Source organism: Hoplias malabaricus, chromosome 18, assembly GCF_029633855.1.
Source record: "Hoplias malabaricus isolate fHopMal1 chromosome 18, fHopMal1.hap1, whole genome shotgun sequence".
Lineage (NCBI taxonomy): Eukaryota > Metazoa > Chordata > Actinopteri > Characiformes > Erythrinidae > Hoplias > Hoplias malabaricus.
This window is the reverse complement of record NC_089817.1, coordinates 6877058-6904142: the sequence shown is the minus strand read 5'-3', so window position 1 is coordinate 6904142 and position 27085 is coordinate 6877058. Positions and strand designations below refer to the sequence as shown.

Sequence of the window (27085 nt, the reverse complement as noted above, 5' to 3'; positions counted from 1 at the left end):
ACGTTTCCTGACTCACTCCTCCAAAACACCCCAAAGTGGCTCAATAATATTTAGATCTGGTGACTGTGCAGGCCATGGGAGATGTTCAACTTCACTTTCATGTTCATCAAACCAATCTTTCACCAGTCTTGCTGTGTGTATTGGTGCATTGTCGTCCTGATACACGGCACCGCCTTCAGGACACAATGTTTGAACCATTGGATGCACATGGTCATACTGGTGCAATGTGGAGTTAATGAAGATTGGCCACCAGGCTGCTCCAATTTAGCCATGAAACCTCCCACACTACAATGACAGGTGTTTCAGTTTCATTGTCTAACCCCTGTATATTCAGTAGTGTGGGATATCACAAGAGACCAAACTCAACTCAGTTGCTTCACTGGAGCTCCCCTCCCCATTTTCCAAAGTGTGTTAGAATATTGTTGCTTCTCCACTAACGTGTACCTCCAATATAGTAACTTTACAGGAGGAGGACAAACCCTTCTTAACTTTCAATGCAAGTCAATGTAAAAAGATCTGAATCCAAGTAAATGTTGGAGCATTTCTATTGGTCCACTCATTGTTAAACGTGTTTTTCTTCAGAGAGTGCCAATAGGAGGGCATTTAACCATAAATAAGTGAGATGAAGTGTTTAATAAACTGTTGTATAAAGAGTACTCTAAAGAAAGTACTATAGGGTGTGCACACTGATATGTGAGATTCTCTTCTGCCATGTGAACAGACATGTGACTTCCTACAGGCATTAGAGGCCTTGTGGATTAAGCTCCTTTACGTCCTACCGTGAGCTAATAATATAACATTTAAACGAATGATACAAAAACACACTGTGACTTTAAATGGAACATGGCTGAGTTACACATACAACGTAGCCAAGATTTCAGTGAGCTGAGGCTTTAGAAGTTAAGCTCCACTTAAGCAGAACTGTGTGGGAAAATATAGTACTAGATAGGTCACAAGAAAGAGAGGAGCCAAATCACTCAGTAGAGGGACTACAGTGGAATGGAGCGGGGAGAACACAGACATGCTTCATCGTGTATTTAATGTATTGTCAGGTGATTTTGCGGTACAAGTGTGCTATGATACAGAAATGCTCTTGTTTCTTTGTTTTCTTCTATGGCCAAAGATCTTACATGTATGACTTCCTTTCCGCAGAGGTCAAACAGGTCAAGCGAAAAGGAGGCAGAGTCTCCGAGCGAGAAAGGACATTGCTTTCCTTGTGCTCCTGTAGTTGGGAAAAGGATTATGGGAGTTATTTTTAGTACTCATTCACAAGGACTGGGGAAGATAGTGGTCAGGCGAGATAATGCCATTACTGGTCCATTTCATCTCCTGTGGTCATGTGACCAGCGGTAACGATGGGTATTTCCTGCCTTGGCTGGACAGTAAGAATGTTAAGTGTTAGCAGGGTGTTGCTGAACAGGAGTGACATTGTCTTGTCCGCTTTCACCTCAAACCTCATGGCCATTTGAATTTTTCTTGCTCGAGGAAAGTCAGAATGTCAGGGAGAAGTGTGCGTGTGGTCCGTCTCGAGCACATTTTAAAATCTAATTTGGGCCTTTTTGGTCCCAAAGCTATTAAAGTAAAAATTCACACAAAAAGCCTTTTGGAGCCTTTCAGCATTAGGCCACGGTGCCATGCTAACTCTCCCCCACTAGCTTTCACTCATTCCAGGTCCAGGTTCACATTCTAAGGTGAAGTAAGTATGCCTTTAATAAAGTCATATGTTCTTCTGGCTACGACTTTTAGTGAATCGAGTTTTAAATGTGCCTAAATAAATATAAAATAGACAGCCAGCTGCATGACTTCTGAGTTCGAGTTCAATCCAGACGCTGCAGGTTCTACAAGCTTTCCTCAAGGTCTCCCAATCAGTTCCTGTGGGTTCTGCTCCAGTTTCATGCAAACCCAAGCCAGCTCCTACAGCCCCTGATTACCTGGCTCAAGTGTGCTGTAGCAAATGACTATTATACAGTCTCCTGGCATGCAACACAAGTTCACTGTGCATCATTACAATTATACGAGGCTCACTCCATTCTGATGCTCATATGAGAGCTCATAATTCTTGCGGCCAGTTTTTATTTGCAGCATAGTATACATCAAACAATATAAACTATATATTTATACCCATTTTGTAAAGACTTGTTGCAGTTTGAACACTACATAAGGCAATACATTTGGAATCATAAAGTAGCAGTATTCTGTAGGTTTTTGTAGACACTTTCTACGAATTTGCCAAGATTAATTTATTCGGGGCAAAAAGCATAACACAAAATATGCCATAAGTTTTGTACAATTCTTTCATTCATTGTCTGTAACAGCTAATTCAGTTCAGGGTTGCGGTGGGTCTGGGGCCGACTCTGGGGTGGTGTCTTTCCTTTGCAGGGTGACACACATTCACTCATTTACTCACACACATACACACACCCATGGACAATTTTGAGACACAGGGAGAACACACCAAACTCCTTACAGACAGTCACCCGGAGGAAACCCATGCAGACACAGAGAGAACACACCATACTCCTCACAGACAGTCACCCGGAGGAAACCCACGCAGACACAGAGAGAACACACCATACTCCTCACAGACAGTCACCCGGAGGAAACCCACGCAGACACAGGGAGAACACACCACACTCCTCACAGACAGTCACCCGGAGGAAACCCACGCAGACACAGGGAGAACACACCACACTCCTCACAGACAGTCACCCGGAGGAAACCCACGCAGACACAGGGAGAACACACCACACTCCTCACAGGCAGTCACCCGGAGGAAACCCATGCAGACACAGGGAGAACACACCACACTCCTCACAGGCAGTCACCCGGAGGAAACCCATGCAGACACAGGGAGAACACACCACACTCCTCACAGGCAGTCACCCGGAGGAAACCCATGCAGACACAGAGAGAACACAACAATCTCCTCACAGGCAGTCACCTGGAGTGTGGCTTGAACCCACAGCCCCGGGACTTTGTGACAGCGACCCTCCCTGTTGCACCCCACATTTTTTTTGTAAACCTAATAAGGAAGTGTGCAAAAGTTAGATGTTTTCAGAAGTAACGTTAACATATTTTCACCTAGAAAACAAAGCCACATTCATTATTTCCAGTGGTACCCAAATTGTGCATTCAACTGTATAAACAGGTATACAGAATACAAGTATACAAATACAAATGTCTGCATCTTTGCAGCCTACCTTACAGCAAACTTTACAGCTACTCCATCAGAAACGGTCTGTGAAGTGTTAGGAAGAGGTGGCATCGGCAGAACGACGAGGCAACATTAGAAGATCATTATGTCATCAACCAGGACATCACCCTCAGGCAGAATATGCCACAGGACTCAAGTGAAAGAAGTCAGAACAGGTCCATGTGTGACTCCCACGCTTTTCATCAGCACAGTCGATATACACACTTTACATTTAAGAAACTACCCTAGATACGTAAACTCTGTTATAACATGCTGAAAGCTGAATAACCCCCCATGGCTCCTAAACGGCCCCCCAGTGACTGTGGTGGAATGGAGTAAGTAGGGACGCCAGTAGTGGAACTGGCTTCGGAGCATCTCACCTGGTTTGAATTTGCAGCAGCTCTGGCCGTGCGGCTCTCATAGTGTAACATTAACTCTCCTTCCTGTTCCATATGAAAATTTAAGCGCAGTCCCAGGAGAGCAGTAAAAGGCCGCATGCTGGCCAAGCTGTGCTCCTGGTCACACATACTCGTGGTAGATCATTTAGTCTAAACCACATTCGGCCAGCATCATCAGGAGGCCTGCTCGGCAACGCTCCCTTGAACAAAGTCCGAGGCTGATTAAAAATGATGGGAATGCTTTATAATCTTGCCACTGTTTTGAGCTAATGAAGGGATTTTTTTCCCCCTTACAGAAAGGAATTCTATGGCCACTCAAACTGCACCGAGTCCAGACGACAGAAAGCTAATTCTGGGTGTACAGTTGCAGGATGGAGCTCTGTACCAGTCAGATTTCAGCACCGATGTGTGTCTTACATCATTTTGGCCACTCGAGCTGAACTTTGAGACTCATTTTCCAGGTCTGAGGCAGATGGTGAGTGAGTGGATCCAGGTTTAATACCCGTTACTTCTGCAGTTTCTGCAGAGGGGATCTTAGAGGGTTTTTTATGATGGCAGCCGTGCACAGTGCGATGTGGAGGAGATATGCAGCACGGCTGTTTTATCGAACTCTGTAAAACCCTACAGCACCACCAGCCTCCCCCTCTTCCTCTAAATCTCACCAGAGCTCAAGGAGTTCAATGAGCCTCAGATGGGCCTGATCTTCCAGGCCTATTGCACTCTGTAAGATTCTCTGTCTTGAACCGTCTTTTCATTTTATTTCACATTAGCCTCACTCACATTTTGAGGGTTGGTTTCACCAGATTAAAAATGCAGGCGAAAGTGACACACACCAATCGTCTGCCACACACATCAAACCAATACAGGTGTCCTCACCTTACGATCAATGATGACTGACGAATAAAATGATACCAAATTTACAATTAAAGGAACAAACCCAAAAGAATAGTAGGAAAACATTATACAACATTGAAATAGTCTTTTAGAAACAGTGATCCTTTATTACATTTCCATTCAGAGGATTCTACTGTACACAGTGTCTTATGACAGGCTGTCCACAGGGCGCTCTGTTTTAAATGTTAGTCGTTTCTTACTCAAGGACATGTCCTTGATGTAGAGCGGAATCCATGATCGCAGCTCATCCGAAAGAGACAGAGCCAGGTTACCGCAATGAGAGAAAAGCAGGAGGAGTCTTCAGCCTCACCTCTTGGCCTTCTTCTCCTTCAGCAGCTTCTTGCTCTCCTCTCGCCTGCGTTTGTTGACGGGGTTGCGTGGGTCATAGATCTCAAACGTGTCTTCGTCCTGCATGTTGGCATCCTTCACCTTTCTGGTTTGCTCATCAAACTGCAGTACATGGGCCATCCTAAATCAAAACGAGGAAACAGAGCCCAGTTCAAAAGAACAGCAACATGGTGCACCCAGCCCGCTAAATCACCAGGCTTTGAGTTATCAGTGCAAGGATTTTCTTCTGGAATGATTCAAAGAAGAACTCCATGCCCTAAGCTCCATAAATACTTGCTGTTCCTACCAGGACGGGTGGAAGTAAAAAAAAATAATTCACAAGTGTTTAATCAATTAAAACATGCTAACAATTAATATTAGGTGCATATAATAAATACAGAACATTACTTTCATTATTTTTAATAAATGTACAAGGAAAGGGGGTCATGTTGTTATATTCATAAATAAAATAAATGAAAGGCTCCTAGCAGGAACACAAAGTTGTTATTCCTTGACGCTGCAACAAAAAAAACCCTATTTGGATCTGTATCAATGTACCAGACACCAGCCACCAAAAAAGGAAATGCCAGTATTCACAATCTCAAACCTCAATTCCAGGGATAATGGATTTTTATAAAACACAGAGTACGTTTTGGAGTCTGCAGCTTATATATACATGAACATGCAGATTAGGAATTCCTGTTTTGGTTTCTGCTGCATCTTTCAGCAGGACGGAGGCAGCAGTATGACCCTGAACAGTGCCTCAGTCAGACATCAGATGCTCATCTGTCTTTCATTTCCTAGATAACCCACTCTTATTCACAGGTCTGGCATTCCACAGCCAAGAGGACAATGCAGAGCCACTGAAAAAAAAAATGCAGAGATTTAGATTCCTCCAACCAAGCACCGCAAAGAGGAGGCCACTGTTGCTACTCATAACCACTTGTTGAGGAAAATACACACACAGACTTTCCAAATACAATTTACTGATAAGGCAAAAACAAAAACAAGATGAAAACCAGGCATGGTTACAAAAGAAAAAAGGGGGGGGGAAACCAAAACAAAACTAAAAAACCCAAAGGCAGTGAAGTGAGTTTGATGGAGACAAGCCAATGTGTTGCTCCCTGCAGACACATCACACTTTTTATACGAGTCTAAAAGTAGATAGAAGGGGTACAATCAAAGAAATAACATAAAACACCACACCTGGTCAGTTATTATTAAGAAAAATGATCCAGTGTTACAGCTATGTGAGTCGCCAAAACATATGAACCTGTATGATTAGCAGTCCGTCTGAAAGTCTTTAGCCAAAGGAAACCCGGTGTAATGTATGCATCCATAAACAGGCATCTATCAAAGGGGATTTCAGAGGACCTCAAAAGAAGAGCTGATGCTAATCATGGTTTTGAAAAGGCTACAAGACTATCTCTGAAGTGTCTGGACAGGCTGTTCAGATGATGGGACTCTTTAAACAATTCAAGTCCACCTCAGACATCTAAGAAGAGACGTTGCAATTTATAACAGTTTTGAGCAATCATATAATATGGTGCAAGTCTTAGTAGTTGCAGAGAAGTGTGTCAGAGGTAACCAAAGTAGCTGCAGGAGGATTTTTAAATTAGGCCTGGTTGTCAGAGTCAGAGAGAGAGAAAAACACGTGAAGGGGCAGGTTTAGGAGTCTCTCTCAGTGGTGAGTAATCCACCATATAGCTCTATTTGAGCAATCACAGAACCCCCTGGAATCAGCCAAAACAGAGAAGACATATATAAGTATGGCTGCAAGCATTTTACTCACATGGTGAGTGTGTGACTTTACTCCATAAAATGCTTTTAAGAAAATGAGGATTTATGTCTAAATACATATATGATTGTGGCTAATGTGCTCTTTAAAATGCAGATGTATTAAATATGCATTTCCATCATACAAACTGCTAGCTGATTATTGCTAAAAAGGTCTGGTTAACTGTTTTTTTTTTTTTATCCAGTAATCATTGCAGCACTAGCAATTGTGTTTGATGCTTCTTCATGTATTTTGAAATGTGCAGGAGCTGTGACGGCTCATCTAGAATGTCATGGCTATTTTCTGGCAGGCCCAAGAGGACTCCTGTGGCGCGACGCGGACGGCTCTGATAATTTGTCTAGCAGTCTCGGTGATGACAGCCCGCCGGCCTCCTCGCTCAGAGTTATGGCCTGTGTAGGAATCCTATTCTTCAGTTTTTTAAAGGGGGTGGCGGGGGGCGCTTATCGTGATGCACAGGCCGCGATGCACAGGCCTTCGGAAGACTTTTTCCTGGATTTATTTTTCTTGCGCTTTCCCAAAAAAGAGAAAAGAAAGAGGGGGGAGAAGCAGGAGGGGGTGCCTGGACTTCTGGGTTAAAGGGAAGGGGGCTGTGGTGGGGGGGGTTTGTAGATACAGACACAGATGGAATAGTTTACACTTCTGGCCCAGACTTGACTTCCAGTGTCTGACCTGTTGTAACCCATGTTCCGTTCAAGGGGTGCAGCAGGCGTTCAGAGAGTGGTACAGACTTCCCTCTCGCTGGGTTTTCCTGCACTGCTCCAGGGGGGCCCCGTCTCAACTATCCCCCGAGCACCCAAAAACTGTCTTCCCGGTGAGGGGGTCCGACACCGCCCCTGAAACTGGGGGCCTTGAGACTGCACGAGCATTCTACCTCCACGATGAAGTAGGTGATAGAAAGCACAGGTTTTGTTATTCTAAAACGTGCACTCAGACACTGACTTCCCCCCCTTTCTCCCTCTTCCAGACTCTCTTGCACACACACATGGGGCTGGTTTGAGAGACGGAGTGGGTATATTTTAGGTCGAGGTTTTTGAGGTTCTTTGATGCGAAGGAGAATGTGAGGCAAATGCTCATAGTGTCAAGGTTCATTTCCCCGCTGTGGTTTGCGCTGTGGAGGTTGGAAGAGGAGGACGGCAGACGACTAAATTCAGCTTAGTCCTCTTTTTCGGGTCATACAGGATCATTTTTTATTACTGTTCAGATCATTTGCACTATATGGGCAAAATTCCATATCACAGTTATACAGCTACATTGATTTGTGATCAAGCTAAAGACTGACCTGTGTTGTCAGCATTATAATTATGTTTATTGAAACCTGGCAAATGCTTAAATTAAGAAAACACAGAAGAATTTTTCTAAAGGTTTTGTGAGCATATGGAATACATGAATACATAGAGTAATAGGGAGAGTGAGAAAAAATAAAACCATGAAGACCAGACCACCGAACATACCTACGTCCAGTGAACACTACTTAAAGCTTTCATATTTGAGAGACAGAGGAATAACAACACATTGTTTCTGTTCATCCTCCCAGTGTGAGACCCGTAACTCAAACATTCTCAATGCTCAAAATGCTTTGTAAATGCATGACAAGAAGCCGTTGGACAGAAAAGGATAATACAGTGATCCCTCGTTTTTCGCGGGGGATGCGTTCCAAGACCAACCGCGAAAAACGAATTTCCACGAAGTAGAGGAAAGATATTTTATGTATTTAACGAGTATTTGGACTTCTAAACCCCTCCCTGTTTAAACAACCCAACCTTTGCATTAAACAGTCATTCTATAATGTTTTTCAGCTGGAACTACATGTGATATCCCAGTTTCTTTAATAGAGTCATTCCTAAGCTGTGATTTAGCGTCAGTAAATTTCACTCGGATGTGGACATGAACAATACATGTAGTGTACGTAAGAAATACTTGTAAATGATATATTTTGTCACCAACAGGCCTAGTCTATGAAATTTTAAAGGATTTAATTAAATATTTTGGTTATTCATCTTTCACGGTTTTCCTAGATTTTCCCTCAATATCCGCAATAAAAACCAGCGAAGTAGCGAATCCGCCAAAGATGAACCGCGACGTAGCGAGGGATTACTGTACAACTGTTTATGGCCAAGTTGACTGGAAAGGTCATTTTAAAAGTAGGTGCACAATAACATTAGCAAGTTACTGTATGTGTATAATCATTCCAAATTAATAAAAAGTACTAAATGCTACTGTAATGATCTGCATTACCTACACCACTCTTAATAAATGTAAAACTAAAAGCATAAACAAGTTAAATCAACCTCCCAATTGTCTCGTTTTAGGTGTAATTACAAAAGCAGGGCTCTTCAAAAATATACCAACGTCATTAAACTGTGAGCAAAAACAGAACTTAATCCAAACACTGAGTCAAAATAAAACGTCAAATACCGCAAATGGTTTAAAAAATAAATAAATAATAAACTTATTTTAAAAAAATAATAATTTTAAACAACCCACATCGGTATCTACTTCGACAGAACTCAAAAAATCCAAGCCATTCCAACCACTAAAGCTATATGCTTTAACTGCGACTGACGATGCGAGAATGATCTGCCAGCCTTCTTCCCGTAATCTTCTGGAAACACCGGGAGAGTTCTGAGAGAGGCACTGGGCTCAGCGCAGCTTTGGAAATAAATCAGCCATTCTCTGAAACGTCAGCTGAGGAGTTCTTCAAAATAAAAATATGTCTGTGAAACGGCAGGCCATAAACGTACAGTGGACATAATAATCTTTCCATAATCCTGCTGCCTTCTGAAATGTTTCATGAGCTGGCATGCTCCTTCATAAACAGACAACATGCATTTGCATATTAGGTGAATGAAGGAACCATTTTCATATAAGAATGTGACCAAGAGCTTAATTACACTTAATTACACTGCACTAAATTTTGCTTTGTGCCCAGAGGGTACCTGATCACACATCGGCTAGAAAGCACTAACAGTTCTAACGAACCCACTGTGATCGTTTAGGATCTGATGTGACATCCCGAAATAAAAAGCACACCAACGCAATACAACATTGTTTAATTACAATAACCATGCATCCATCCATTCAACTCTCTATACATTCATTCAGCCATTCCACCAACTTTCCCATCGCTCCTTTCCATCCAAATCTCCATAAATTCCAACTTTCTAACCATCCATTCATTTCTCCACTCCTCTACCTCACTATTTATCGATCAAACCATTCCATCACTCTATCATCAATCTCTCTATTCATATATCCATCCCTTAAACAATTTATTTATCCATCTATCCATCCACTTCTCTATACCTTCCCTGTAAGCCTTCCACCTCTGTATCCATCTTTCCACTCTTCTATACATCTGTCTATGCATTCATCCATCCCTATTTCCATTCATCCATCAGTAGTACCATACTAAAAAGAACATAAAAAAAGATGAATGAAGTTATTTTTGTCTAGCATTTCACATACTGTACTAAATCCAACAGAATGGTCTACATTGTTGTCCATGTAATTTATTAAATAATAAGGGTACAATAAGCCTTGGATTTAAGGTTAGAAAACACTAGAGTAGCTCTTTCAAAAGTAAAAACCGGACTAAAATCACAATCTTCAGCCAAAGAGAACAGCTTAGTACATGTTTGTTATCTTTTTTTTTTTCTATTTCAGTATTTAGCTACATTTTCCAGCCCACTCACTGAAACCCAATACCCTCAACATCAGAGCAGGTCTAAAGCACATGTATAAAAAAATATGCAGTATTTAGTCTTAATATTTAACCAAGTGTGAAATGAGACCCAGCAGACTCAATATTTGCTCTGTGTGAGAGAGCGAGAGAGAGAAAGAGAGAGAGAGAGAGAGAGAGAGAGAGAGAAAAAGAGAGAGGGAGAGAGAGAGGTAGAGAGAGAGAGAGAGGTAGAGAGAAAGAGAGAAATAGAGAGAGAGAGAGAGAGAGAGAGAGAGAGAGGATGTGATTTACTATCCTCTCGTTGCTCTGACACAGTAATTATTTAATTTTTGTCTTTGTCCTGTGTAGTAGCAGGCGGAGGGACAGAAGGAATGTGTGTCGTGGAGCAGACGGCTGCTCTGCACACGCTGTCAGACAGGAGTCGCTGATACTATCAAAACAAACAGTGGGCAAGTTCATTAGCACCGCGCCAGTCAAACCAGCACGTGTCTCAAAGCAGCGTTCCTAGAGAGAGTAAGAGAGCGTGAGAGTGTGAGTGAAAAGAGAAAGAGATGATTTAATAAGTAGTTACAGAGGAGAGAAACAGAGAAAAAACAGAGAAAGAAAGAGAAAGAAGCAGAGAAAGTAAGAAAGGAAAAAAACAAAGAAAGAAATGGTAACTTTCAAAAGAGAATACAGAGAAAATTGGGTGAACAAAACCGGGGAGGGGTTTGAGAATAAACTGAAATATAAAAGCGTCTAAAGAAACACCAAAATGAAAATCAATTAAAAACCCATAAAAGCAAGAAAAAGACTGACACAGAAATATATTAAAAAAAAGAGAGAAACAGAAAAAGTGACAGATCGGTAGCAAAGTTAAAAAACTAATAAAAAAAAATTGGTGGTCAATCTGACACATTTTGCCTCTTCCACAGTGTTTAGTGAGAAGAGTGATCAGAGAGGTTTGGCTCCTCTGGGTCCTGATGTGACTCCATGTTATGAGAAGTGATGTGGCTGAAGGTTAAATGAAGATGGATAGTTGTCAGACTGGACCACTCTAGGGGTGACACACTCCATCTGGACCCTCCGTCTGCTGCCTACCAATTTACTCAGTTAAATCAGCTGAGAGAATGACTTCTCCACAAGTTCACAGCAAAAACAAACAGTGCATACTGTTTAAATTGTGTCAGCACTGCCTGGAGCCAAACGAGTTACTCGGCCACAGACAGCAGGAGAAAGAGTAGAGTGAGAGAAAGAGAGAGTGAGAGAGATAGAGATAAAGACTTCAGATACACAGCTGGGCCTAATGTGGATTGAGTTTAAATGAGAGCATTTCACCATGCTACTCTAAATAAATAGATCTTACAACCTCACACGGAACAGCAGACATGTATCTGGAGAAATCTATGAGCCATGAATTATTCAATAAACATTTTGATCACAGACAATTGCAAATTCAAAAATATGTTAAATTTCAGTGGTGTGAAGTTTGAAGCGCACAAATTTTATTCTATTTTATGTTAAGCTTAAAGGGGACATCTACGATTGTGGGCAAACACTGTTCTCTTTGGTTTGTGTACATTCAGAAGCTGTTTTTTTTAAGGTGGGACAGTATGTTTGAGAATAAATACGACTTTTGTTTGTACGTGGCGGATGTTTAACTTGTTTATATTCATTCTTTCAATTTCCACAGAAACTTATTTGTAACAAGTCATTTAGTTTGTAGCACTTTCGGTAATGCGGTCAGATGTCTCCCAACAGTAGAATTTCTCCACCTTAAGTAATCCAAAACAGCAAATATATAACACACTTATGGAGCAGAAATATCTTCATCATGGTTTGTGCTTTTCAACATTTGGAGTTCTCTCCGTTATCTAAAATAAACTCCAGAAGCATTTGCTATTCCATGAGCATATTCTTAATTTTTTTTAAACAAATTTACAGACAATGGGGCTTTGTAAAACCCATTACAGCAGTTTCTAACATGCAAACAGATTGTAGAGTAAGTCACCTGTATCCTGGTGGTAAAAGAGGTCCGGTATTGTTTGATGCTACAAATTAAATGACCTAATTAAACTAGTGAAAGAGAAGATACTTTTGCTATGGTTTGAATTTTTCAATAGCATGTTTTAGTCAAGGGTTTGAATATCAAAACAAACCTCAAAATCAATTCAGTGCAACATTCACTTATTAAGTACATAACTATCTATTATAATTTGAATAATGTAGCTAGCAAAAAATATGTATTTGTAGTTAATATTTATTTATTATTTATAATATTTATCTATAAATATTTATTTTCATAACATAATTGTGTGTGTCATAACCCTAAATGTACCCAATATGGTTTTAATATACCTAAAGCCAAATTTAGGTTTTTTGTTTTGTTCTTTCTAGGTATCAGCACTGGCCCTTGTTCTGGTAGTGTCTGAGCACAAGAGGAGTCTGGACTCAACCCTGTTTGTACTAGCTAAGATACACATTCTGTCTGGACACTAAGCACTTTTGTAAGTCTGCTAAACGCTGTAAATGTAAATGTGTGTTAAAGCCACTGAGACACGTCTGTAATAATTACTTCACCTGTGAACAAGGAAAGGAATTTTTAACAAAGTATCTCTGTATTAACAACTGTATTAATCCTGTTAACTATTTAATCCCTAAACTATTTAATTCATTCTTCTGGTGTGTGCTTCCGGGGATATGCGGTGGATAATGGATGGATGGTGTGTGCTTCCATTTCAAGAAATATTGCAGAGCCTTTGAGCTAGTGTAAAACGAGCAGTAAAAATAACCCCAGGTTGTATTAATCCAGTCCGAACTGACATGTGGATGAATATTCCGTCATATCCCGGGAAACACTACTTTTTTGTAGCTGGATTAGGAATTTAGTTACTGTTCAAAAACAAGGCTAAGCTCAGTTGCTGATTGACGCAGCACATTCAAATCAATGAGGATCACTCAGTGGAGAGATGTTTCTGGTATCTTTTGTAAGGTTATTGTGATGAATGTTTAGTTGTAATAAGTAATTAAATAAGTAGAAATAAGTAAACAGGCATCTCACCATCCTTTATCATCATCCTCCTCGAGTTCCTCTGCATCTTCAGGGGTCTCCTGGGACTCGGAAATGGCCGATGACAGCTTGGATTTAAAGCGGTCCAGAAGAGCAAGTGTCTTAAAACACAAAATGAGAAATGTTAGTAAACATTAGCCATAAGCTCTTCAAAAGAAAGACCTGACACCACTGTGTGAGGAGCTAAAAGTAGTAGATGCAAAACTGAAGTCCAATATCTGAAGTCAATACATTTTCCCATTTTATTAAAGCCACATAAGCATTTCAGTTTGAAACCATGCTAACTGATGAAGATAAGCTCCAATTCCTTGATATGTTAGTGCAGAACAGCCACTATTACATCTATTAGTTAGTGTGTCTAGTACAAAACGCGAAAGTTCTGACCATGATTGATTACAATTAGATTAAATGGGAAAGTAGTTAAATATGATTTTTCAACAAACCATTTTAACTGCTCACAAAGATTCTGAAAAACCTGGCTGCACCACATAACCTTAGCAATATCTCCCCAGGCTGCAGATTGATGATTTGCAACACTGACCTACAATCAGTTTTCTTTTCCTAATTGAAAAGCTACCCAAAGTATTACTGGACCATAAAGAAAGAGAGAGTGATACTGAAAAAACAAGGGCTGCTCTTTTAGGGAAAATATCATCACCAGCAAGCACACACTATGTTCACTGTAGCACAGGGCTTTTGAAAAATGCACAAGAGCCACTTGTCCTGACTTCGAGTACCATCTCTTGGAATGGAAACTATGTCCTTTTAACAGTTGTGAGAAACGTCTTCTAAACCAGCTCACCTGTGCTTCTCGGCTAGAGCCTTTCTTCAGCTTCTGCTTCCTTATTTCCTCATACTTCTTCCTGCCTTCCAAGTACTCAGTCACAGCTTCACTGGCTGGCTTTTTGTCACCTTTAAGATAAAAGCAGGAAAGTTTCAAAAAAAGCAGGTCAAAGCGTAGACAGTATAAATTAAAAAACAGGTTTGACCACACTGTCCATATTCTTTGTGTGTCATTTTTATCTGAACAGGCAATTAAAGATGCTGGTTGTACCTACCATACAGAAAAAAACATCCCTCTTCTAGCAATCAATGTGTATTTCAATAGAAAGTAAGAAAAATCAAAAACACTAAATTCCATAGTATGATATTCCACCAACATAACAATACTATTATAAAACTAATTACATTTGCATTAACATATAGATTTGATGGAAAATGCTGCTCCAGTGGGATGCTTTCATCTAAGAAAAATCACTTCAATCACTGCCAAACCTCAGGCCCCGAGACCAAAATGTACATCTGCGTCCAAATCCAAAAGACATTCTGCAAAGGTAAATTTAAAGATGGATTACACTTTGCTCACCAAATCTATATAACTTATACATTTTCCGCATATAGAGCAGGCTGAGATTCTGGACCTAATATTAATATCCATGACAAAGAAAAAGTCTGCCATCTCAAGCCTAGCTGACAGGTATGTACAGTGGTTGTCTGTTTGTTTTATTAATCATAAACTACAAACAATTCCCAAATCAAAAATTTGCTTTTCTTGTTTCAAAACAATAAAGTGATCTACCCAAAACTCAGACCTCCACATAACTAATTCATCCTTACAGTGTGACATGCATTAAAATGTTCAGCGATTTGCTCTTCTACATAGTGTACACTTCTACGTTAGCACTATTGCAAAGGCAGATGTTGCAAAAATTATTGAGGAAAAAAAAAATTGTGCATCCCAACTGACAAGCAGAATCAGCTAGCAACTATAGATCTGAGGAAGAACTGGCTCAGGAGTGACATGAAACTGCTTGGTGCCTTCCAAAATAATGTAAAGGTCTTTGTGAAAACAAGGAAGTCCAGATTCCTTAGTGTAGCCTTGAAGCTACACATGAGCTTGTGGAAACGATACCTCTGGGCAGAGGGTCTTAAATGGAAAAGCAACTTCCACAGCTTTGGGGATTGAACTAAAAGAAGCCGACTGCTGATTGCTGCTGTTAAAAACTATCAGAAGTGTCTTACAGCAGGACATATCAAAACCTGATCAGAACAGTGGAAAACAGATGGAAGAATTGACCAGCTTACTGCCAGACCCATTGCAGACAAATAAAATCTGGCTCAGGCCATAAAAGAAGAAGCTTTGCTTGACAGGATACGGTATTTTACTGTGTTACAAATTAGAAGCAGAACATTGTATCAGCTCCAAAATGATGCACCCACCACACATCTCCTTTTTAAAATATTTATCTTAATGCCAGAGTGAACTGATTATATTAAGTGCTGAAAAAACCTTGAGCTTTGGATCCATCTTGAGATTCTCTACAGAAGTCTCGGGACGTGTCGCAAAGGTGATGCTAAATCATCGCCGATTTGCTCCCAAAGTATTAAACCATAGCATTTAAGAACAGGGTCTGAAATGTCAACACTGCATTCTATACATGTTTTCTGTGCTTTTTAATTGGAAGAGTTTGAAATGGTGGGCTACGTCGTGTTGACACCGCTGTCTGGAAGCATTAATGTGGTGGTGCAAAAATCTCCAAACACAGACGGCCCTGGCACTGACGTCACACACAGGCTGGACAGAGTGTGCCCAGTACTCACTGAGCTTTTTCCACTACAGCCCTCATCTAAACTATACCAAATGGCCTCACCTGGACACTCAGGTCACGGAGACTTTGACAGAACAGATTCAAATCTAAAAAAAGGTGGCACAAACAAACTACATCACACATTGAAGCCTCCAGGCATGACTGATTTATTTCGCTTTAGCTCTGCTATGTCTCTAACCAATGGTTATTTTCCCCCCTTCCCTCGAACGGAGCATTTGTTTGTTCTTCGTATTTATGTCACTCTGAAAACCACACTGGATAGATGCTGGAAATTTGTTTTTCAGAAATGGAGGGTGGGAGACAGGGAGAGAGCGAGAGGGAGAGAGAGTGAGAGAGAGAACGAGAACATTGAGAGAATGTGTTAGTCTGAAAGCCACTGGCTGGAGTTGGCTGTGTTTGAAAATGTTTAGTCTGGGGCCTGAGCTAATAGAAAAATAGACAGACAGCAGAGAAAGTAATGAGCTGAAGACTTCTAAAACACATCCATACAGACTGAAAACTTCATCTCCCTTTAAATCTATAGAAAATAGCGCACCTAGCATGTTTATTAGAGCTTTGGGCTACATTTTGAAAGATGACGTCTCGTAGCAGGATCACTGTCCGTTCACGAGTTCCACTTAAACACTGTTTAAAATACTTTTCCAGTTAAGAACATTCAGTAACTTGTGTATGTAATGTGTTAAAGCAGTGAATAGAAAATAATGTTTACAATTAGTTATTTGGTTGTTTTATTTCACCAATTCCAGCTGTAGTTGGAAACTTTAATTATCATTAATTCATTTTTTATGTTGTCTTGTATTATCACTGTTTTTTACTGATACATTCATGTTTCAGTGCTTTCCCAGTGCTTTTACAAGCTGCGACTTCTTATTAATATTATCTTCTCTGTCCCTTAATGCGTTTTTCTACATATAAAAATGTTCTAATATTTTATGTCACTTTTGACCCACTATATAGTTTTTATGGACTGTCTAATGCCGTGCACCTAATTCTGAAATGAACAGCCTGGACTTCCCAGAGTTCAGTCCTGCCTAAGTGGAACTTAACCAAGTAACAAAAGTCAAGAGTCATACAAGTTATTTGGCTGTTCCTTGGCTGAATGGCTGTCATTAGATTCCAGGAAACTATGCAATTATTTATTTAACAAGGCGTTCAGGTCTTTAAAGGTGCTTAAGGTCTGAGAAGCGATTGCAATCAGCCTCACAGGGTTAAGCAGGGCATGAGGGGTACTTTGGCAAGGAAGTCTGACGCTGGTGCAGTCGCTTTCCTCCTTGATTTATGGGAGTGAAAAAGCGATGTGTCCAGGGCTCGAGGCCGTTGAGTGACGACGCCCCCAGGATACTGCAGGAAAAACTCTCCTCCGCCGCTCCAGCTGTTGTTGTTAAGTACTATCTTTGAGTTTGACGGCCATTCTAACAACATTCCTCCCTTCTCCTGTCACTCGCGCCCAAGAAAACTACAAATCACCACCTCATGTTGTAGCAACCGGGGGGTTGTTGTGGATGACAAACGCCTCATCGTTTGGAAGGAGGATTATTTTTTTTCCCTCTTGCCAATCATCTCTGCTTTTTTTTCCAAAGAGTTAAAAAAGGCAAGATTTCAAAAGGCTCTGAAGCATCAAAAGCAGCCTGAACGTTTCCCATTGATCTGCACTGGCACTGAACACTTCACAGATCCACTGCTTGAGGTTGACACCTGTTGGGCAAAGCCATTACTACTGTTTGAAGAGGATGAGACTTGAGTCTCAGCTGTCATGTATAAGCAATGTAAATAAAGCCTCATCTGACCCAGAGATGTGTTAACTTAGGGCCTGAGAACAAATATACAACTTTTTACAGTCTTTTCTGACAGCCATGGTTAAAATGCGTCTGTACTATAAAAGAGGGTCAATTAGCAGAGGTATCTCAGGTTTTAAAACACAAAATATCTTTCTGTGGTATATAATACTATAAAAATACAATAATATTATTTACAATGGTACGTATGGGTGAACAACCACAGCGCTGGGTGCAAAACTGACTTAACAGGACAAGTATAATAACATCATTTCAGGAAATGAAAGCAGATATGGTGGTTTGGCACAGTGCAGAGAATTTGATTTCAGGCCTTTTGGAAAAACGCTCTTCATTGAGATGCTAATCCTCTGTGGCATACAAATCCTGTGAACCCACACAAATGCTTCAGATATGCTGAGCTTCCTTGATGTTTTTCTTTATTTAAAAAAGCATCACTTACAAATGCTTTTCAAAGATTAGTCTTTCACAATTTTTCTTCCACATCAACGGCTTTGACTGACAAGGCGCCATTGAAATAAAACACCCCATGCACAGAGGCATAACCCATATAAATAACTCAGAGTGGTAAAAAGAATGTTGCCACATCATTTAGGGTGGGTATAAAACGGACAGCGTTTTTAGCATGTCTCTTATTTTTGGCTTTTACACATAACGGCCATGCCAAGAAAGAGAAAACCAGACCAGACGAACATGCTATAATTTATGTCCTGAAAATTGAAGAGATGTCTGTCGAATATAATAACTCCAAAAAAAAAAAAAAAAAAAAAAAAAGTTACACGTCTGTTTTAGCTGGGTTGGTAAATTGTTGAGGAGTCCATGGTTTCTCTCTAAAACAAGCCAGCAGATGTCAAACAAGTGAGTTACCATTATTAGTGCACAGAGCAAGAATTTGTTTGCTGGAATCACATGCTGTGTACACAGAAGCAGCAGAAAAGGCAGACTTCAAACTGTGCTCTAAAACCAAACAATGAGATCAGGGGGTGGGACAAGATAGGCTGTCAAGAAAGCCAACTTTCGCTTTTAACCAAGAGCTGGAGGCTCCTAGCTATTTCAGTCGTTTAAAATAAAATGATTGTGGTTGGATGGAAAACAGTCTGGGCTTCCATTCCTCTTTCTTTGTTGAAAATGTAAGAGTGATGGATATGCCAGAAGAGAACCACCAGTGTGAGCTAATAACCATAAAAATGGCACATTCAAAACAGCTGCTTTTCTTTTTTTTAATGTTTAGTTTTATCATTCTTTTGCTCGATGCGAGTTTAATTCTGTATGATAAGCAAAGATATCACAGATTGAATTTCAATTCTTTTTGGAGGAGCAATAGTTTCCCCTCACTCTCTTGGTTTTTCCCTGGTATTTTCTCAGAAGTTGCCAAGCACACGGTGAACATGCCTATTCCAAACGGCCCATGACCTCTTCTGGTCAAGCAGCAGGGGAGGGGGACAGCGTCCAACCAAAACACATGCACACGCTGGACCCAAATTCCTACTTCTGTAATTTTATTCTCCTAAATAATTAAATAAATGCATAAATATCACTGGATCTTTTAGTGGTGAACAGAGGATTGGACGGGGTCCGTTTCACCCTGATAGAATCTGCTTCTCATGTTTACCGCAAGAGCCCTTCAAACAACCCAAAATGATAGGACACTAAACACCTCAGTCAACAAAAAGATATCCAACACTTCCACTTGATTTATTTTTTTAAAGAGCTCTTGATTATTAAAAAATGCATTCATCGCACCACTTTTCCCACAAGAATGTGAAGAATGTCAACAGCATGTAGGCATAGGAGCCTGTTTAAGTGTTTTTAAAAGAAACTGCAGTGGTGGTATCAGGGGAAGTCAGTGAAGAAATGAATAGAGTAAAGTGATGAAAAGAAAAGTCTGTGGCAGATTTGCAATGACACCATCTGGAAATCTATAAAGAGCTAAGCTGAATTCAGCTTCAGTACCATAAGTTTTATATGGGGAAGTGGTGTGATTTTACCACAGGACATCTGTTTATGACAGATATGCACTGGATTAGAAGTTGGTTTAAATAAGGATGCGTATGGGTGCCTAAATATAGAGTTCTTTTTCTGAGCAGAAGAAATCTCTTGATTTTTTTCAGACAGAATCCTGAACTCAAGCACATTTTTGAAGCGGATTGCACTCAGCATCTGAAACATTGTGGTTGTGACTAATGCAAATACCACATTCCAGGCTGAACTTTGGCTCTAAAAAGAGAGAAAAAAAAAGTGTATTTTTGCTTGGAAGGGTCAGGTTGACACACCTCGAAAAATGTGAAATGTGAAGACAGTGATATACAACAGGGCAGCCACAAAGAGCCTGGAAAAGGCCAGAGGTCACACTGTGCAAAGCCCAGGCTTTCACTAATCCTCAAAGAAAATAGGGCAAAAACGGAGAAGCCCCAGGGCCACTCTTTCAATTCAGGAGCAAGAGATATGGGCTGAGCTCATCTGCTTTAAACTGATTGCAAGACAGAAGAACTGACAGCTGCCCTTCTCTCTCACTCAATCAGCTTTTGTCTCTGTCATTGTGCCTCTGCCTTTTTAAATGAGTCCTTTTCAGAATGAAGGCATGGGACATTACTGGGGTACTTTTACCAGTAAAGTTTAGGGTTAATTTCATCCACACATGGGTCAAATGCATTAATAAACGGCAGCATAAACCACCAACAGTTCTTTTTTCTGAAGGAAAACATAAACCCATGACTTTTCTTTCACAAAATCTGAAAACTATCTATGAAACTGCCCCTTAGATGTGTTATGCTGACCTTAATTAAATCCCAGTCCCTTTGCCACTGGTCGATTTCATTCGTTTTCCTAAACTAACCGTGCATTTTGCAACTTATACAGTATCCCATATATGACTATAGTCATTTTTGTATGTTTATTTCATTTTATACATTTTCTCTTTGAAATGTTGGTGGCTGTGGATTTAGTTCTTTTTAGAAAAGAGTCCTGAATTTCAGTTTTAATTTTAAACAACAAAAGCAGTAACTAAACAATACTATGGAAAATGTTTAGCTTTATTTTTTACTTTTAACATGTTTAACTGCATGTGTAAAAGTGGCTTCACTCTTCTCTTTCATTTATTTCATTCTCTTACCCCTTGCGGTGAAATTAAGCTGTTCCTTTCACCTGACACACACACACACACACACACACACACACCAGCAGCCTCTCCTTACAGCGGATCTCCAGCCTTCCCGCAGCGTCCACTGACAGATCAGAGAGCCACAGCCCTGCGAGCACAACTTCTCCCGGCCTACACGCTTGTGTAATGAGAGGAACCTTCAAAGAGTTGCCTGCCCTCAGCTGAACTGGCCGAGACACACATTAAGGTTCACTGCATAACCTCCCAGCTAAACAGGAGGGGGAGCGAGACGGGGAAGAACTGTACAGCAGTCTGTTGGAAGGCATACCACACTGGGGCGTTTTTATGCCGATGTTATCTATTGAGCCTTAATGAAATCTAACATACTGGTGAGAGAGAATTTGGAGCAGTGAAGACTCCACAATGTTACTAATGCAAATATGCAGAAATGTTGCTAAGCTACTTTTAGAAAGTTCCTCTGATCTCCTGAAGCCAAGGAAAAAGTCATCCAAGTATAAACACATATTTTATATAGGCCAAATGCTGACTAAAGGTACTCAACACACATATGTGAACGCTAATGCACTGTAAACATAAAACTCCCAGGTAGTCAAAGGGTCAAGAAATCAGAGCATCTGCAAACAAGATGCTTTGTACGTGCAACCACCACAACACTGTAAATGTCTACTGACATAAGGTGTGGTATATAGCTTAAAATGTAGAACCCACTTGCTTTGGAGATGTTTTAAGTTTAGAGAGTTTGCACGGCTTCAGGAAGATTTTCACACTTGCCAAGTTTTTGATCCTCAAGTCTGCATGGTCTTTAAAATAAAGCATAGTATATACAATTAAAAGTCTTAACTCATCGTAACTTTTTCCTGAAATCACTTAGAAACTCTGAAAAAATAAAAACCAGCTTTGTTTGGTCATAGGGAAGAGTGTCTGACTTCAACCATCTCTGTGTGGTTAAAGCGACTCACCAAAAGTATGTTTCATCATCGCTTGGTGCACTGACAAACACCAGAGCCTGACCTCTATGAAGCAACAGATAATATGGAGAAGAAAAATGCCTGGTCACAGTAGACATACTTAGAATGCTGCATTTAGTCTGGCTAAGCTTCAAAACACACACACACAAAGTAATTTTGGATATTCCGAATCCAAAAACACAGAGACTGATGTAGAAAAACAGGGCTATATGGGTTTGTTAGCCATGTCTACCATGTTAACTGTCTGTTATCCCAGCTGAATCAAATATAGCAGTGAAACTTTGCTGTATGACAACAATCAGTTTATCCACGGCTGCAATAAATGCTGAATGTAACATAACTACTGATATAAATTTAGAAAACAACAAAGGAAGTAAAAGACGGATGTCACTTTCCATAAGGTTACTTTCCTGGCTAACTAGAAAGTAATCACAAGTAATTTTTTAAGAGAATAAAAGATAAGATAACTCAGAAAATCATATGAAATGTGAAAAAATGTGATTAGTGTGAAAAAGTGTATTTTCATTCATTCATTGTCTGTAACCCTTATCCAGTTCAGGGTCGTGGTGGGTCCAAAGCCTACCTGGAATCATTGGGCACAAGGCGGGAATACACCCTGGAGGGGGCGCCAGTCCTTCACAAGGCAACACACACACACACACACCCACCTACGGACACTTTTGAGTCGCCAATCCACCTACTAACTTGTGTTTTTGGACTGTGGGAGGAAACCGGAGCACCCGGAGGAAACCCACGCAGACACAGGGAGAACACACCAAACTCCTCACAGACAGTCACCCGGAGGAAACCCACGCAGACACAGGGAGAACACACCACACTCCTCACAGACAGTCACCCGGAGGAAACCCACGCAGACACAGAGAGAACACACCACACTCCTCACAGACAGTCACCCGGAGCGGGAAATGAACCCCCAACCTCCAGGCCCCTGGAGCTGTGTGACTGTGACGCTACCTGCTGTGCCACCGTGCCGCCCGAAAAAATGTATATAAAATAGAAAATGAAAAAAAAACTGATTTCTTTGAAAAACTGAAAGGAGGTCTCCAATAAATAATAGAAACTGTAATAAAGGCAAAGGTTGGCTATGCATAAATGTGTTGCCTGGTTGTTTTTCCTGACATATTACAGCCAGTTTGAATGGAAATTAAATTAAGGTGATTTTTAACAGAATTTTATTCAATATTATAAATGTCTACAGTGTCTGCAGAGTGACGTGTACCAGCATTGTCGACCTCTTCTGGTTTCGTGTTCTCTTCCTTCCGCTGCTTGATTGCTAGTAACTCTTTCTTCAACTGGCGTGCCTCCTTTCTGAGTTCATCACTGTTAAAGAGAGAAAAAAATTGACTGTCAGAAAAGCATTTTATTGTGCAATAGTATCCAGTGGCCCTTGCTAAAATCACAAAACAAAAAAACAAGCTCTTGCAACATTTGGCTTGGAAGGGAATTTGACCAATATCAGGTCAAGATATCTTCCTGCTATCTGGAATACATGACACTGTGTTCATTAGGATTTTAGGCCAAGGGGAAATGATTAACATATTCTCCAATAAAATGCTTTTAGCTTTAAGGAAAAAAGCTGCAGCTTGTCAGTAGATAAACGTATTCACAGTAATAACTTTATAAAGCTCCACTTTGACCCTATCGTCTGGAAGTGAAATATTAGGAGGTGCAGAGCAAATCTACTCATTTAAGCACACTTGCCCATAGATGGTAAAAGAACACACAAAGGAATGGAATGTGGCACTGATGGTAAGTACTAAGTTTTATTCATCTCAAAAAAGTTTAAGTGTGAATCAGAAAGTCAGCACGCTGGAGGATGGCATGCCAACATCTCCACGGCTGATCTCAGGATCAGACCAGACGGCTAAGCCTTACGTATCACAATTTACACCATTTCTGTGTGTTTGCATAAAATAGGCATAAACTGAATAATCACCTCAGGCAGAGGCTCTCCACACGTGTCAGAAGCAAATATGTACATTAAAAGTATGATTTGTTCTAATAAATCCAGTGGCGCCTTGTTAGAGTGAGTGTTGAACATGGCTTCCAGGCAGGCCAGGGTTCTGGCACCAATCAAAGCGATGTTGTGGCTAAGCCGGCACAGGGTTAACACATAAAACCTCACTGAGAATGCCTCATATCTTTCTGAGCAACAAAATATTAGTCTGTAGCACAGAGTTTGTGGACCTGGCCCCAGAGAGCTTGCATGTTTAGATAAATCAGAAGCAAATTAAAGAAACTAGGAGGGTGTAGTAGGGACGAGAGATGTGTAGAAGAGTGTAGAAAAGAAGAGAGGAATGTAGAAGCGGGAAGAAGACAAGAGTGTAGAAGAGAAGGTCCAGATTAAGAGAGTACCAAAGAAGAGGCTAATATACATTAGAAAAGGATAGGGAAAAAGTAAGTGAACACATTAGAATTAAGTAGAAGAGAAATGAAACAAACAAACAAAAAAAGATGGGTACGTTTAGTATTTCATTAGCTGTTTTTGGTCATAGAGAAGAAAAAGGGCCAACCTCTTACATCAAAAATAATAGAGTATTCAATTTATGTAGTATAAAGCAGAGAATGCAGGTTTGAGGATATAAAATGCTTTGTCTATTCTCTCAAACATCTGAGTCAGCAAGCCTGACTTCTTACTGTGACAGCTGAACAACCAGCAGATTCCAAATCTACCACCACTATCTGCCATGACACAATAACAATATTGTTACAACGGTGATATATGACCTATAATAACAAATAACACTTAATCAAATTCGCTTTCACCTGCCTTGCACTTGAGCTAATAAAAGCAAGAGAAACTATGACAGTTCACTGCTTTCGTTGTGTTCAAAGAGCTGACTGTCTTCACATGGCACCAGATGAAAGGAGCCAGGCAGATGTGACTGGCAGCTTCCCAGACGAAACCTCTAAACAGCTGATAAGAGCAGGCGGAGGCAGATACACACTTCCTGGGTGTGAGGTCCTCTTTGGACCAGTGCCGAGCTCCAGGCTGGGAGAACACGAGAGGAAATGAATGCATAGTGCCAACAATCCTGATTCCCATTTAACCCTTTCATATACATACATCTATTTTTTTTATCTATTTATTTTACATAAAAACCTCATTCAGTGTCTCTTGGTGGTACATGACCACTAGCTGCATGCAGCAATGGAAATGTTGCAAAATTGACACACCAGAAAAAAATGAATGATTGTCATTGAGTGGGTAAATGACACAGTCTTGGGACCGAAATATTGCCTGTTCGCACCAGGGGATTGGGGTGTTGAAAGAACAGTGTGCTCTCTTCCCTCAACATCCATGGCAGAAGCGCAGTTGAGCAAAGCATCCAATCCCCAGCTGCTCCCAGGGCACTGGGGATGATTACCCACTTTTCCAGACATGTGTTTGTTTTTGTTTGTTCGTTTACTGAGTTGTAAAGTGATAATATAGGCATGTTTCAAGATCAAAAGAAATGCTTCAGAAAATCTAAGTTCATTTGCATTTACTCTGTCAATAATGGCATATGTCAATAGTATTGTTGATGAAGAAAGAAGAACACAAAACATATATACAATCATACCACAATGATTATGGAGTTTAGACTGAATGTAAAGTGCAACCACAAGAACCTGAGGTGTTTAGGGGTTAAGCTGATAGAGAACACTGCCAGCACCAGAGCAGATATCTTGTACGGAGAAATAATAATGTTTTCATAAGAACTGACAGCTCTACACTGGTGCCAAGCTCATACATGGCCATGGAGCACAGGTAAGCTGCTGAGTGCAGGCCCCCAGCCCAGAAACACGTGAGGCAAAAGGAGCTCTGCAACAATGGCTGCCTTTGTTCATCACATCTGCTTCTTCTGAGCAGACACATACACACATGCACACACACTCTCCCACAGCCCCTTTGATATTCCTTCTCCTGAAGCTTGCTGGTCCCTGACCGCCTCGTCTCGCGCTCCGGACGGCCTCAAGGGAAAAAGTGAGGCATTGGGGCAACAAGCACTTAAGAGGCCGACCTTCAGCGTCCCTCAGTAAAAAGTTAATTATTGAGTGACTTCATCTCCTGTCTGTAAAGGCAGGCCCCTTCACTGCTGAAGGGCTCCGGGGGAGCAATGTCACACTCAGGAGGAGACCACTGTGATTTTGTCTTCTCAAATATGTCTCTAAGCTATGGATAACATGTCATCCTCGTGCCCTGAAAGAGGGCTATAAGCAGAGCTATAATCTGGCCTGAATTATTTATTTATTTATTTATTTATTTTTACCAAATCCAGAAATACAGCTAAGAAACATTCTGTCTGAGTCTAATCTAAATCTGAATCCAAAACTGATGGTAATACAACACAGTTTTGTCCCAACACTTGAAAGTTGTGCCACTAAAAGTATAGTCCAATATAATTTTTTATATCCCAACAGTATTATATTCCAATGTTAATGAAGACAAAAAAACTTCTAAAATCAACTTCAAATCAAAGTGAAGTTCTTGTTGAGATACCTCAGAGATAATGGCAGCAATCATTTAGTATACTAAATACCAGCAAAAAAGTCAATATAACATGCAAATTTTACCTAACAGAGCTAAATTCTAGTAAGAGATGGGCTTTGAGAAACATGAAAATTCAGACATAAGTCTGGCAAATATTTGAGAATTGACATCCAAAACTGACCAATCCCAGTACAAACTGCTGGGTACAACAGGGTTTAAACACATATTTCAAGCTCTAATTGAGCATGGCCCTGCCATGCAGAAACCTCTGGAAATGTCTGATGCCTTCCATCTTAGTTCAAGCCGACAATTTCATTTCCTGCCCAAGATGAAATTGTTTAGAGAGGTAACGCTGTGGCGACAGAGATGGAGAGCAGGTCAGGTCAGCTCCACTGGTTCAGGTGCCCAACATTTTCCAACAATCTCTCCAAACAGAAATACACAACCCATTCTCTAAATCTGATAGACTTGCAGGCAAACCTTCAACAACTGAAGCTGATCTATTACCAACAGTCTGTCACATGAGCTAAGTCATTGGATGAATTAAAGCTTACAGCTTACATCCAAGACTACGTTTTTACACTATATGTATAATTCAATCATTCACGAGATGTCTTATTTTAGATAAAACGACTAGCATTTTTATAAGCCATACCACAACAAACACCCATCAAAAGCAAGTGTGTGATGACTACTGTTAGAAAGAACAATGAACGTTCATCATCAGTATTCAGAGGCTAAGCCAAGTAGGTAAACAA

General features: G+C 40.5%; 1 protein-coding gene across 1 annotated transcript in view; it reads right to left on the bottom strand.

Annotated features, from left to right (window-relative positions):
• Positions 1-4552: 4552 nt before the first annotated feature.
• cwc27 (CWC27 spliceosome associated cyclophilin) overlaps positions 4553-27085 on the bottom strand; it is a 38016-nt gene continuing 15483 nt past the window's right edge. The window contains exons 11-14 of the mRNA XM_066650746.1: positions 23073-23173; positions 14144-14253; positions 13333-13442; positions 4553-4954 (exon numbers count right to left, since the gene is read on the bottom strand). Coding sequence (XP_066506843.1) covers positions 4792-4954; positions 13333-13442; positions 14144-14253; positions 23073-23173 — 484 coding nt within the window. The 3' untranslated portion in view covers positions 4553-4791. The remainder of the gene's footprint in view (positions 4955-13332; positions 13443-14143; positions 14254-23072; positions 23174-27085) is intronic.